Source organism: Pleurodeles waltl, chromosome 5 (assembly GCF_031143425.1).
Source record: "Pleurodeles waltl isolate 20211129_DDA chromosome 5, aPleWal1.hap1.20221129, whole genome shotgun sequence".
Taxonomy (NCBI): Eukaryota; Metazoa; Chordata; class Amphibia; order Caudata; family Salamandridae; genus Pleurodeles; species Pleurodeles waltl.
In genome coordinates, this window is record NC_090444.1 from 1,491,993,989 (window position 1) to 1,492,007,390 (window position 13,402).

The 13,402-nt window shown below is 46.8% G+C and overlaps 1 protein-coding gene across 1 annotated transcript in view; it reads left to right on the plus strand.

Annotated features, from left to right (window-relative positions):
* The window catches only part of HMGCLL1 (3-hydroxy-3-methylglutaryl-CoA lyase like 1), a 456,170-nt gene that overhangs the window by 48,722 nt on the left and 394,046 nt on the right, over positions 1 to 13,402 (plus strand). Inside the window, exon 3 of the mRNA XM_069236772.1 lies at positions 2,423 to 2,530. Coding sequence (XP_069092873.1) covers positions 2,423 to 2,530 — 108 coding nt within the window. The remainder of the gene's footprint in view (positions 1 to 2,422; positions 2,531 to 13,402) is intronic.

The following is a 13,402-nucleotide window of genomic DNA, read 5'->3' on the forward strand; positions in this document are numbered from 1 at the left end:
CGAGTAACGCAAGGCAGCGCAAGGCGCTGCCTTGCGTTACTCTGCCCCAAGGAGGCATTCCCACACATTTGCCCATGGATTTTGGCACATTCCCGGATTTACAGTTAGTGGTAGAATTGGAAATGCGTCAAAATGCTCTGCCTCCCCAGGTGAGCATAACGATGGGTAATCTTTACTTCTCGTTTTTTCCTCTTTCTACATGTGATAATTTTATTCTAGAGCTAACCAAGAATAATGGGAATGTTTTTCAGGTCTGTATATCACCTGAAGCTAACCCAAGTTCTGTCATTAGCGGATATGCCTCCTTATATTCCTATATGTCACAAATATTGATAGCTATGAATCCCAAGAAGAGAGTCCCACCGTGCAGATGTTTTGATTCTGCATGCTCTGCCGCTCATAACCTTAAAATGTCAATGAAAGCCATTCCTAGAGATAAAAACAGGTTAAATCTTTTAGGAGCGCAGATTTCGATCTCGGGAAGGATCACATCAGGCAGGAGGCATGGGATGACTTGGAAACAGCTTACACTAAATGATTCAATAGGATGCTGGAAAGTAGTGAAATGGCCGTTGTTGCCCTGATTATAGTCTCCCTAAAATAGATTTAGTGATTAGTGGAGATTAGATGTCTCTGACTCAGCAGCAGCCCTAGCCCTGAACCTTTCAAAAGATGTAAATCAAGTAACACTAGCAGTCAAAAATAGTTCTTTGGATAAGGCTCCAGGTCAGATGGAGTTCCAATGGGCCTCTTTACGGGAAATATAGAATTGCGGGTGCCTTTAATTACTAATGTGTAGCAAGCAGCAATTGCTTGTCTTATCAGAGTGCCTGGAAAGGAGGCAATGATAGTAGCCAGCTTTAAGAAAGAAGACAGAACTCAACCGAGTTGTTATTGACCCTTTTCCCTCTTGGATTCCACTACCAAGATCTTGGATAGGGTCCTACTTTCCCTGTTAATGTCTTGGACAGAAAACAGTGATTTTCTATCGCCTGCCCAATTTGTTTTTGTGCATATATTGATAGTGTTGAGCAATGCTTGAATTTATCACTCCTACTTGGGAAATATGTAAAAACCAGAATAGGTGCTCCACATTTGGCATTTATCTTGACCTCTCTCTTGCATTTGATAATGTAAATTGATCAAAGCTATGGACTAAGATGGATATTATGGTGCAATTCCAGTTGTAACTGATGCTATTTGCTCCGAATTGGATCCATAGAAGTAGTTATATGTTTCTCTCCCAGGGCTGGCTGTCAGCCAGTAAATAAGTCAACCCATGCATATAAGAGTAAATGTATCCAAGTGGGGATGTATAGCACATATTTATGGGGCTACGCAAATGTAGAAAGTTTTCAAATAATAGAAAATAGATTTTCCTGTTGCTTATTAGCCGTTACTCATTCTGTTACTTCAATTTTTGACCATACTGAATTGTTTCTGAGCCACTTAGACGATTCTGTTTGCTTTGCACCTTTTATGCTTTGGTTCAATATTTGGTGCACTCCTAAAGCAGGCTTCCCCAGGATAATGCTTAAAGATTGCATAGGCCAGGATAAATGGGTGAGCTGCCATGACTCAATTATTTTAAGCAGATGTTTAGACAGCTAGGTGTCATAGAACCTTTTTCTGACCCAGAGTCAACTACTGCAACTTCTAAAGAACAAGTGAAAACTTAATGTTATGATTATCGATCAAATGCATGGGCAATGAAGGTGCAAGCCCTGCACTCGTTTGTTATTTGCTCCAAGCTGATTAATATTCTGGGGATGGAGCCTTATCCTCCAATAATATGCAGTCCTCACCACAAATAATACCCCACCCCCCCTGGCTGTGATTGAGCACAATACACTTTTTGCCAGCTTTTTCTGTACAAGGCACTTAGGTCCCTTCCCAGATATCCCTTTGATAATTTTTCTTATCAAAGCACAGTTAACTTTATGCTATTCTGCAGCTTACACAAATCATTGTGCTCCAGACGTTTGCTCCTGATTTTACAGGATGCTAAATCATACATGACCCGACTGCTATTGTCTATTTACAAAAGCTCGACTAGGAAAAGACATGGTGCTGCAATCGTTGCTTAACTATGACATTCATTGTATCATGTTTTAGAAGTTAGAAACCTGAATGTTATGATTGTAATGCGTTTTGTGACATTGTTTTATTGATTTTATTGTGAATAATCCCTAAATACCATATATTGTATATATCGGTGTGTGTTCTTTAAGGCTATTGCAACGAATAAAGTTAATTATCTATCTCTCTAACTCGTTAGCCAATTTCCTCCTCTGGCTGTCCGGTTTTTTCCAGATCACCCATCAAGCTAAAACCTTGTATTCTAGCAGCCATTATTGCCAGGTTGGGAAATGTCATTATGAGATTCAACAGCATCTAGAATAAAGTTCTCTCTTTATTACAGACCATAGTTCCAACTGAAATCAAAATTGAATTTATCAATCGACTCTCAGAAACCGGCTTAGATGCAATTGAAGTAACGAGCTTTGTTTCATCGAAATGGGTACCGCAAGTAAGTAAAACTATTTGTATTAAGCAGATTACAGGAAGTAAGCAGAGTGCATTTAGGATATTATTTGTTTATCAGAGTTCTGCTCACATTGCTAGTGTCCCGTTTAGGCTATGTATGCACTTAAATTGTTCAATGGAACTTGTGGAATTATTCCGAGATACGAATGTCAAGCGAATGCCAGGCATTGTAAAGTAAGAGCGGATGTTTGTTTAGCTACCTAAAAACTGCAAATGAAAGCCAGCATTGGCAAAGTCAGTAGTCCTCGGCTGTAAAACCTATTGATTATGGTTGAATGCTTTTTGTTTTATTCTTGATGGCCACTATAACTGCAAGCGCATTCATGGAGGCCATCGCTAAATTGCATGTTTAATCATAAAATAAAATTCAGTCAAATTTAGCTGCTGTGAACACAGGAGCATCCAAAACTGCCATATTAGAAAGCATTGTATTTTATTGAACACCTGGAGAAATTTCTCATGATGAGAATAGAGGATGCTCTAGTTGATCAGTAGTGGATTCGATTTACCTGTAAGGATAACTAGGACACGTCTCTGGACAGTCCTGTGAACTGACCACACAGAGACAAAATTGTCTAAGCTAACATAACAATATTCTTGAAGGCCCATTAAGCATATTAATTCTCATTGTAGAGAAGTAATACATTTGCCAAAATTAAACACCATAAATCTGTTGCATAGTCTGACAATGACTAGCCCATAATCAGAAAACACTCTCTAATTTAAGTGGCATCTTAAAGTGATGATTTCCCCCTTATCATCAGCATGCGGAAGCCATCTGATAAAAAAATATTCTGTGGTTCGAAAGCAGACAACATAAACTGCCACTCTTTGGAGAAGACAAAATTTACACCAAGTATTGCTCTTTTGTAATATTAAAGGCTAGTGTCTTAAAAATTATTAGGTAGATTTATCGACTTACTGGAATGCTTGAAATTGATTTATATACACATACTAAAGAATGGAATGCAGCATGCACAGTGGTATGGCCCAACCTGTAGATGGCCACAAAAAGACGTTTTACATAGCATGGCTAAAAATAATATATACTTGAAAAACAATTAATTCTGAGTCTTCGTTCTCTACCTAGCTGGACCACTTCACCAGAAATATAATAACTAAGTTCATGCCACTCTATTATTCAAAAGTGTGAAATCTACGTGGAGTGGCACATTTGACGAGATTCACAAGGGTAAATATATATGTGTGGCACCTCCTTTACTATTCATCTTCAACTGAAACGCTTATTGACCAGAAAGTCTGATACTCTGAAAGCTTCGGAGTGATAATATGTGCATGTGGAGGTCAAAATGAGTAGATCCATTAGAAGCAGCATCATAGCAGCATTCTTCTTTCATTCTAGTCTCCAATATATCCAGCACATAGAAAGCGCGTTCTGCTCCTGCAGAAACCTACGTTGAGAGTCACTTTTTAGGAGTTGCCAATTAAGCAGTTTGGTACACAATTCTCATGCTTAATTTAGAAGCAAAGTGTACAGTTTTTAAGCAGCATTTCAAACAATAATAAAGTGATAAACATCACTCAAAAAATATCACACATCAATTTCGAAAAATAGAGTAGAATTTAATAAATTATTTGAGACCAAAATGACAAAACTCCAATCACTAGAACCTGAGATATCCAATTTTAAATATTTAAATCAAAATAGTGGCCAAAAGAATAAAATGGCAACTGGAGTTAACTACTTGCTCCAGACGAGGACAAAGTCATACGTTCAGGCCGACCATGATGGAGTGTGGGCCAGATACAGGGGTATAGTTTTTTTGTTTAAAAAAAATATTTTTATTAACATTTTATTATTTAATAAACAAACAGTATCATGTTTACAGCACCATCTTGTTTGCTTCGTGTTAGTGCATAACAGTGTTAATATCACTACTGTCTACATTGTTTGAATGTTCTACTTCATTATTCGATAACCTTTATACTTTATACTTATACAAGAATAGAACATCAGTGGCGCTTCTTCTCGTATGGGTTGCCCAATTGGCCTGGTGTAGCAGAGTCATGTTTTTCTAGTTTTTATACAACATATTTAACTCGTTTCAAACATTAATCAACTTAAACACGATGGCAATGTAGGGGGTGGAGGCTGCTAATGCAGGGGGATGCCATTTCCTGGCTTTTCCAGTATATATGGTGTCATTACTCATAGGCTTGTCTGGTTTCAGGTGGGTGGGGCGTCTACCGGGTCCAACCTGTCTGTTACTCAATGTCCTGGGCTCTGTCCCCTGTTGTCAGCCTTTTATTCAATCTCGGCCTTATCGTGTCTTCCCTTACCATGTCCTAGAGGGTGGGGCAACATCTCCTCCCTTCCTATGTTTATCCAGTCTCCACTCCTGTTGGTGTGTCTGTGTCCGCTGTTCTCAATATATTGTCCCAGCTTGTCATTGCTACTTCCCATTTCTGCGCTATAGGGTGGTGACGCATTCCCCTCCCCTCCTCGCTCTTCAGGACCTCGAGTTCGGCTCTGGCCCATGTTGTAACGTCTTGTCTCCACCCAACCCGGGGGGGCCGAAACTGTGCCTTCCAGTTCTTTGCGATCTGTCTCCTGTACAGTACCATTGCCAGATTCAGAAAGCGGGTCTCCACTCTCCCCCGCGTCAATCCATCCCCAAAGCCCATCAGACATCTGTCAGGGGTCAGAGTCAGGTTCATATTAAGGAGTCTCGACAGTTCGGACATCACTTCTTCCCACCCCAGTTGGATCTCTGGACAGGTCCATACCATGTGGTCAAAATTTGCGTCTACATTTTTACATCTGGGGCACACCCTAGGAACCCCCCCATAGATTACTGTTAGCCGATGTGGGGTGAGGTACGTTCTGTGGAGGTAATTATATAGTATATATCTCAGTCGTGTGCTGCGAGCGACGGTCCGGGGGTAAGCCAAAGTTCTGTTCCATTCCGCATCTGACGGTTCCCTACCGACTGTCCTCCCCCATCTCTCTCTCAGTGGCCGCAGGGAATCTAGTGCATCCTCAACTTGAACTCGGTATAATTTAGATATCAGATGGGACTCATCTCCTGATGTCAATAGGAGATGCAGCACCCTGTGGGTGGCTGGTTCCGCGTTGAACGTGATCCAGTGCGTTTTCAGCACATGTACCAGTTTATGATACATAAGGAACTGTCCCGGGGAGACTCCACTGTCAACAAGATTAGTGAAAGACCTCAACACTCCCTCCTGAAACAGGTCTCCCACCGTTTCTATTCCTGCTCTCCTCCAGGTTCCGAGGCTCATACCTCCCAGGTTCCTCTCACCTGCCTCGATCGTGAGTACCGCCAGGGGTAGGGCCGGAGAGTACGGGGGGACAATACCATCCCTTTTCACGCACCTCTTCCAACATGCTGACGCCACTCTTGTCATCGGGCTGTGCATGTGGGGATTGAGCTTCCTATTTGTAATTCGAGCAATGAACTGATTTATGTCCTCCACTACTGGGTCGGTGTACCTCTCCAGGTGACCCTTACCTGTGAGCCACCCGGCAACCCATTGCAGCTGGGCTGCCAGGTAGTAGGCTTCAAAATCTGGCGCTCCTAGACCCCCCTGGTTAGTTGGCCTGCATAGTATTTGGAGCGAGGTGCGTCTACGACCATCATCCCATATAAGTTCCCTGAGTAGGGTGTTTAGTTCACGAAACCACGCTGTTGGAATCAGAAGGGGCAGGTTAGCGAAGTAGTATAGAAGCCGGGGCAGCATGACCATTTTGGACAATGCTACTCTGGCCATTATCGTCAATTTCAGCGATTGCCAGAACCCCACCGAGGACTTTAGGAATCGTAGAGCTCTGCCCAGGTTACCCTCGCGCGGGTCTGCCCTGTCGTGAAACACCTGTATACCCAAGTACTTAAAGGTTCGAGGGGCCCAAATCAAATCCCCAGGGCATGTTGTCGGACGTTCGCCGCCCGGAACCATAGGGAACAAGCATGTCTTGCTACGGTTGAGGCAAAGTCCAGATATTTTCCCATAGTTCTCCAGCACTCCCAGTGCCCACGGGAGATCCTTCTCTCCGTCCCTAAGATAGACAAGTATATCATCAGCATATAGCGAGATGATATGTTCTTGGTGTCCCCATTCCACTCCTCTACCCACGCCCTCCTGCCGCATCTGGGACGCCAGCGGCTCGATGGCCAGGGCGAATAACAGTGGAGACAATGGGCAACCTTGTCTGGTTCCCCTGTGAATTGGGTAAGTTCCGGACACCGTTTTACCTGTTCTCACTCTTGCCAGCGGTGACGTGTATAACAAGTCCACCCATTTGACCCAATCCTCACCCATTCCCATGTGGAGCATCACTGCTCTCAGGTAGTCCCATCTGATCGAGTCGAATGCCTTCTCAAAGTCCACCGCTAGCAACACCCCTGCTGCAGGTTTCGTGTCGCTAGGCATATTCAGGACCGCAAAGAGACGTCTCAGGTTTAAGGAGGTGCTGCGATTCGGGACGAAACCATTCTGATCGGGAAACATCCTGAACAACTAGGTTTAAACCACTACTTGCCTGAACCACTACTGCTAAACAACTAAAAAGTCTCTACAACTAAGTACTGAACAACTACTGTCTAAACAACAATTGTGCCTGAATTACAATTGCCTGAACAACTAATTTTAAGGTAAGGTTTTCTTTTTGGTTTTTATGGTTTATTAGTTGTTTAGAATTGATATTAAAATTAGTTGTTCAGGGGACATCGATTGCATAGGAGATTGTCCCCCCCAGTGGCGAATCGGACCACGGTGCGTTAGTTCAGGGGATTCCCCATCTAGGACTTCCGTCTCAAGCGCAGTTCAAAGCCTGCAGGGGCCGCCAGGTAGAATCCAACCAGCACCAGAGACCCGTGCTTTCTCGCTCTGGATCTCAGTGGACTCGGGGCGCGTTGCACCAGGACAAGAGGCACCACACCAGCTTGATCACAGTAGTCGCCACTTCAGGAGCCGGACCGGTCAGACAAGGCACCGCACGGGGTACCGCGAACCGCTCCCATCCCATTTCGGCAGGCGAGCCCTGCTAGGCGGTTCGTCCACTCTTAAGGAGGTGCCGCAATGTGCTGCGTCGCTGTGCCTTACCCCTGGGCAATCGGCCGTCCGCTGATACTCAGTTCCTCGATTGGCATGCCCCAGTCAGGGGTCACCCCGGGATTCTCATCTCCCCAGATGCTGCTGGGCGATCCTTCATGTTCTGTGGCCCGGGGCCCGCCAAGCCAGCCCCAAGCTCAGGGGCCAGCGCTCCGTTCGCGCAGTAGGCCACCACGGGCACGACCATCCAACTGGGGGCCCCTCTATCCGCTGATCGTCTCGTTCAGGGCGGTCCTCTCAGGGCCCGGCTCGTTCCGCCGGTGTGTGCCGGTGTTCAAAGTGGGTGTCCGCTACACCAGAGGCCCCTTCCGCCAGACACACCACACCGCATGCAGGGTCGGCGCCACAGCAAGGCTCCCGGCAGCCGGGCCCCCGCTATGCCCAGGGGCTCCGGTCGCACACGTTCTTGTTGCTTCTCCTTACTTGCGAGGTTGGGGGCGGAGGGCCCGCACGCGCCCCAGGCCACCGTCACACCGTCCTCCGCGGTCTCGGGAACACAAGGCTCTCCACGATCAGCCCTGCAGCAACCTCCAGGCAGAAGGGGGGCTGCCCCACCTCCCCAGCCGCGGTCGGCCGGCTCCCCCTCAAACGGCGCTCGGTCCCACGCCCATCCGCACACCCGCTCACTCGCTCAGCCCAGCTCCCGGCATTAACGCGGCAACAGGCCCCAGGCCGTAGGGCTCGCCGGCCGTCTCCAACGGGCTCCGCCAGGCTCGCTCTGGGCTCCGCTGGTGCTCGGGTCACCCACACGGGTCCCCGCTCTCACTCCCCGTCAATTTCCCCCGGGGAGTGTCCCAGGATAACAGGAGAAGTTTAGGCCCCTCCGGAGCAGACGGATCAAGCGTGCGCCATCTTCGGCTTCGTGGCCACGCCCGCCCATACAGGGGTATAGTTAATCCCACTTAACAAAGTACCTGAAATCCTGGTTTTGGAGTGTTGCGGATTCCAGTGTTGTGTATGCGTTGTGCAGCAGCTATTCCAAGGAGCTGCGAGATATGATGTGGAGTCCTGCCTTAAGGATGTGTTGAGGAGCGGTAGTTCAGGAGGAGGTGTAAGGCTTCAGGTATACTGTTCTGTATCAAGGATGCGTCCTGCAGCAGTTGCTCTGAGGTGCTACAGATGCCCTGCATCTGGTATCTGTCACTCAGCAGCGGTTCTGATGTAATTGAGAGGAGATTTGTCATGCTGCATCGGTTCTGCTTGAATACACAGCTTGGCTGGCAGAGCACCTTCAGGCCCACTTACAAGGTTCAGAACTGTTGTGGCACCACCTGAGGGCATGATTAACAGCAGGCAGAGTGCAGGTCCTGCGTTTAAAGTGGTTGGAGGCTTTTCGGTCCCTGAGACTCTGAAAAGGAGGTCAGCCAACTAGCTGTTGGAGTCACTCCGGTGTTCCTATGTTCAATATGTAGATCCAATCCATTTCACTCAGGCAGCAGGGCAGCAGACAGCACGGCAGCAGAGTAGCAAGGCAGCAAAGTAGGAGTCTTTCTTGCTGCAAAGAAGAACCGCAGTACTTCCAAGCGTACCACAGTTCCGGAGATGTACTGAAAGTTGGGCCTGAGGGTGCAATATTTAAACTTGGTGCCAGCTTTGAAGTAGGAGAAAGTTCTGGAGGTTTCTACCTCCAGATGGATTTTCAATTGCCTTCCTAACCCAGCCCTAGCTTGTCTGTGGGCACAAAACACTAGTTTTATAATGTGCAAGTGTGATAGGTGACAGTTCGGTCCAATCAAGTCAGAGATGGCCCATTGTGCCGCCACCTAGCCCCCCTTGTACCACTACCTAGCAGCAATACACAAAGATCACCTGCAAGCTACACTCAACTACGTGACCTAGGATACAGGCTGCAGATACCAAATGTTTAGTACAAGAAAATTCTAACTTTCTAAAAGTGTCATTTTCAGAATTAAAATGTACTAATGTAATTGTAAAGAGAGCTTTAAATTTCATTTCTTTAGATCTCAAATTCAACATTCCTAACTGACAGTTATTATTTACTATGTGTGTTAGAAATTAAGTTACTCCTGGACTAGAAAGTGAGCCTTGATCAAGCAGCAACCACTATCCTAGTCAAAGTAAGGCACAAGCAACCTCAAATTAACCTGTGCTCAACCACCTGGTAGTTTGCCATGGAGAAATCAGGCTTAACTTAGAGGCAGTGTGTAAAGTGTTTGTGTGACACTTTAAACATGAAAACACCACACAAAAAGGTCCCAATTAGAAATATAGTGCAAATTATAATAAATAAAACAAGAATGAAACTACAAAAATACAATCATTAGAACCAGAGTTATGAATTTTTAAGGAATAAACTGCAATATAATGCCTAAAAGCATAAAGCGCCAAACCACCAATGTTCAAGTTGAACTCTTGACAGGCACATACCTAGATTAGTCCTGCTGAAGTTTTGTGCCAAGAGTTCTCATTGCATGGAAGAAGTTTACTGGGAGCAAGGAGAGCATTGCTGGTGATGGCCGGTGAGGTGTGCGGGGCAGGCTGGGCATAATAGACAGATGGGCTGGAGCCCTGCATTGACGATCCATGTGGGTGGAAGATCCTTGCTCCGTGATGAGACAGACTTGTGGCAGCTCAGGCTAATTCTCCATGCAAGCAGCACCGTTCTGGTGCAAATAGGCACATTGGCAGACGCAAAGAGCCTAAAACCTTGACTTTATGATCTAGAGCCACGCCAGGGCCCAGGACCTGAGAGGCACCTCTTCAGGATCAGGGATTCACTGAGGTCCAGGAGCTGTAGGGCGCCTGGTAAGTCCCTAATGCTCAGATCAGGAGGCCAGCAGATTAACCCTTTGAATTCACTGTAGGGTCTTGAGCTCAAGGTAAAGTTGTAGGGCCAGTTCTTCTTTCCCTTCAATAGGGCAGCAGTCAACAGGTCAGCACAGCAAGGCAGAAACTCTCAGAGTACTAGTTCAGCACAATGACAGTCATTTCAGTAGTATAACAATCCTTTTTCTGGTAAAGTATCCAAGGGTCCAGAAGTGTACTGAAGTGGTGGTGTCTGAGGTCCATCTTTTAAACCCTGGTGCCATGGTTCTGGAAGGTGGGAGAAGCTTCTAGAGAGTGGCTTTGAAATTTAAGGAAATCCCTGCCTCCCCTGTCCTGACTCCAAGCTGGCTGGAGGTACAATATATGGTTGTTGGACTTTTTGCCTTACGCAGGGTCTTCCCCAGTCTTTTTGCCTCCTTCCTCCTGGTTTTTCTGACCTCTCGCTGTTGGCTCTAGGACTCTGAGCACTTTATCACTGCTGACCAGTGCTAAACTGCAGGTGTTCTCCCATCTAAAGTTGGTATGATTGGCTTATACCTAATTGGAATATTTAATTTACCTATAAGTCCCTTGTACAGTGGCATCTCTATACCCTTTAAATTAAATACTACTAGCGCTGCTTGCGCCACCCACTGAAGCAGACTTTCAAAACCTGTCTTAGGCCTGCTAGCGCAGGGCCTGTGTGCGCAGTTTTCTGCCACAGGGACTTGGCATCTAAACTTACTTGCCAGGCCCAGAACTCCACTTTTAGTACACGTAAGTCACCCCTAAGGTACGCCCTAGCTAGCCCTATGGGCAGGGTGCCATGTATGTAGAAAGACAGGACATGTGCCAAGTTGCGTGGCCTGTCCTGGTAGTGACAAACAGCCTAACTGGTGTCTCACTGCTGTGAGTGCTGCCTTCTCATAGGATTTTTTTAGAAATGCCCTGCCTTATGTGTAAGGGGTATTGTATGATTTATGAGGGGTAGCGTAGGCGTGTTTGGTATGGTTGTGATGGTGATAATAAATGCTGCTTACTGGTGTGGGTGTATTTTTTATTACTATCATAGAAATGCCACTTCTAGAAAGTGCGCATTTATCTGTGCTTATGACTCTGGTGTTTTGCAGCTTGACTCCAATCCACGTCTGGGCAGAGTGACAGTTGGGGCTTTGTGCATACTTTTCAGACAGCCTGTACACAGGGAGGGTGGAGGTGTCACAGAGGTGCATCTGCATACTGAATAGTCTTCCTGGGCTGAAAGAAGGGAGAGGCGGGGTACACCAGCATTTGTAAAGACTGTGCCCTGGCCTCACACAATAGGGTCGTTAACCCCCCACTGATGTTTGGAGCCTGTGCTGAAAGGAGAGAGGGGGCACTCCCAGAACCAGTTGTAACTGGCTGAAACCTCCTCTCCCTACCATTGTAAAACACTGTAAGAACTGACTATAAGTACAGGGGAATTTTCCCCACAATTTGGAGACTCTTGGAATCATCTTGGAACTGGACACCAAAGGCTGAAAGTACTCACCAGGAACTGCCATGGACTGCTGCTGCTGTGATGACCTGTGACCTGCCTGGTCACTGTGAAGGACTTGCCACTTGCTGCCTTTCCCTTGTGCTGGCCTGTAGCTGGGCCCTCCACCTGAGGACCTTGTCTTAAGATTCTTCTCCCCAGGGGCAGGGTGCTGTGGCCCCTGACCCCTGCATCCATTTCTTCATGAGGGGTGCTTCTCCGTGGTTTGCAGCACGCTTATGGAGCCTTGGGAGCTTGTAGACTCCTGGCTGCATTGTGCCCCTTCAAATAATATCACTGCAGCGGCCCGGGAAGCTGGAAGAGCACTTGCGCACCACATCGGGTGCAGGCGAGTGTCTGCTCGGGCCCCAGGAGGAGTCCGATCTTCTTGTGGCTTCACGGCAGGACGAGGGGAAGGCGTGGGGAGTGCCCCCTTCCCCCTGGCCTCTGCGTTAGGAGCAGGACGCTCCTTTTCTGCTGTTAGGTAAAATGGGCATTATTGTGCCCCCCCCTTGGTGGAAGGGCCAGTGGAGGCCCGGGGGGCCCCCAGAGATCGCGGGTCCCGGGTGGGGCCTGTCATTAAACCAGAGGGGGTGCGTGGTGTCCCCCTCCTGCCCTAAGTTGTTTTTGCTGGCTTTGGCCCCCCTCGTGAGGGCCGGTTGAGGCCCTGGGGGGCCCCCAGTAATCATGGTCCCCGGAGGGGCCTGTCTATAAAAGAGAGGAGGTGCATGTCGCCCTCCTCTGACCCCAGAGTATAAGGGAGGCCCGTTTTGCGCATAGGAGCACCGGGAGCCCCATTGTTCGCCTTCTAGGCACTGGAGGTGCCTTCATCCAACCAGGTACTGTTTAAAGGACCAATATAGTTGCAATCCAAAGTTCTTTCTACAGACTTTTGCTTGATTCATATATTGCCTACCTGCGTTTGATGTTTTTACATATGTGTATGCAAATGTTCCTTTTATGGACATGCTTGCTAATATGTTTTTCTAACTTGCCATATGTTTTCTAATGTTCCTACTATAGGCATTTTATGATATTCTTATGACAAGTGCTGTGATGTAATAATGTGTTTTCCTGACTACTGCTTATGTTGCAGAATACTGAGTAACCTGTGTGTTATGTGTGACTACTGCTAGGTTGCAGAGTAACTAATGTGTCACGTTCTGACAACTGCTAAGGTAGCAGGATAGTACTGATATGTGATGTTTGGTCTGATAATTGCCTTGTGTACAATACAGTATATTTTCATATAATCTGGTGTTGTGTTTCCTTTGTGGTGGGGATATTGCGTCACGTGTGTTGTGTGTGTTGTGCAAACTCTTTACACATTGCCTCTGGGTTAAGCCTGACTGCTCGTGCTAAAGCTACCAAGGGGGTGAGCAGGGGTTATCTTGGACGTGTAACTCCCTTGCCCTGACTAGAGTAGGTAAGTTCTGCCTGGCTGAGGTGCATACCCTAGCCAACCAGAAACCCCATTTC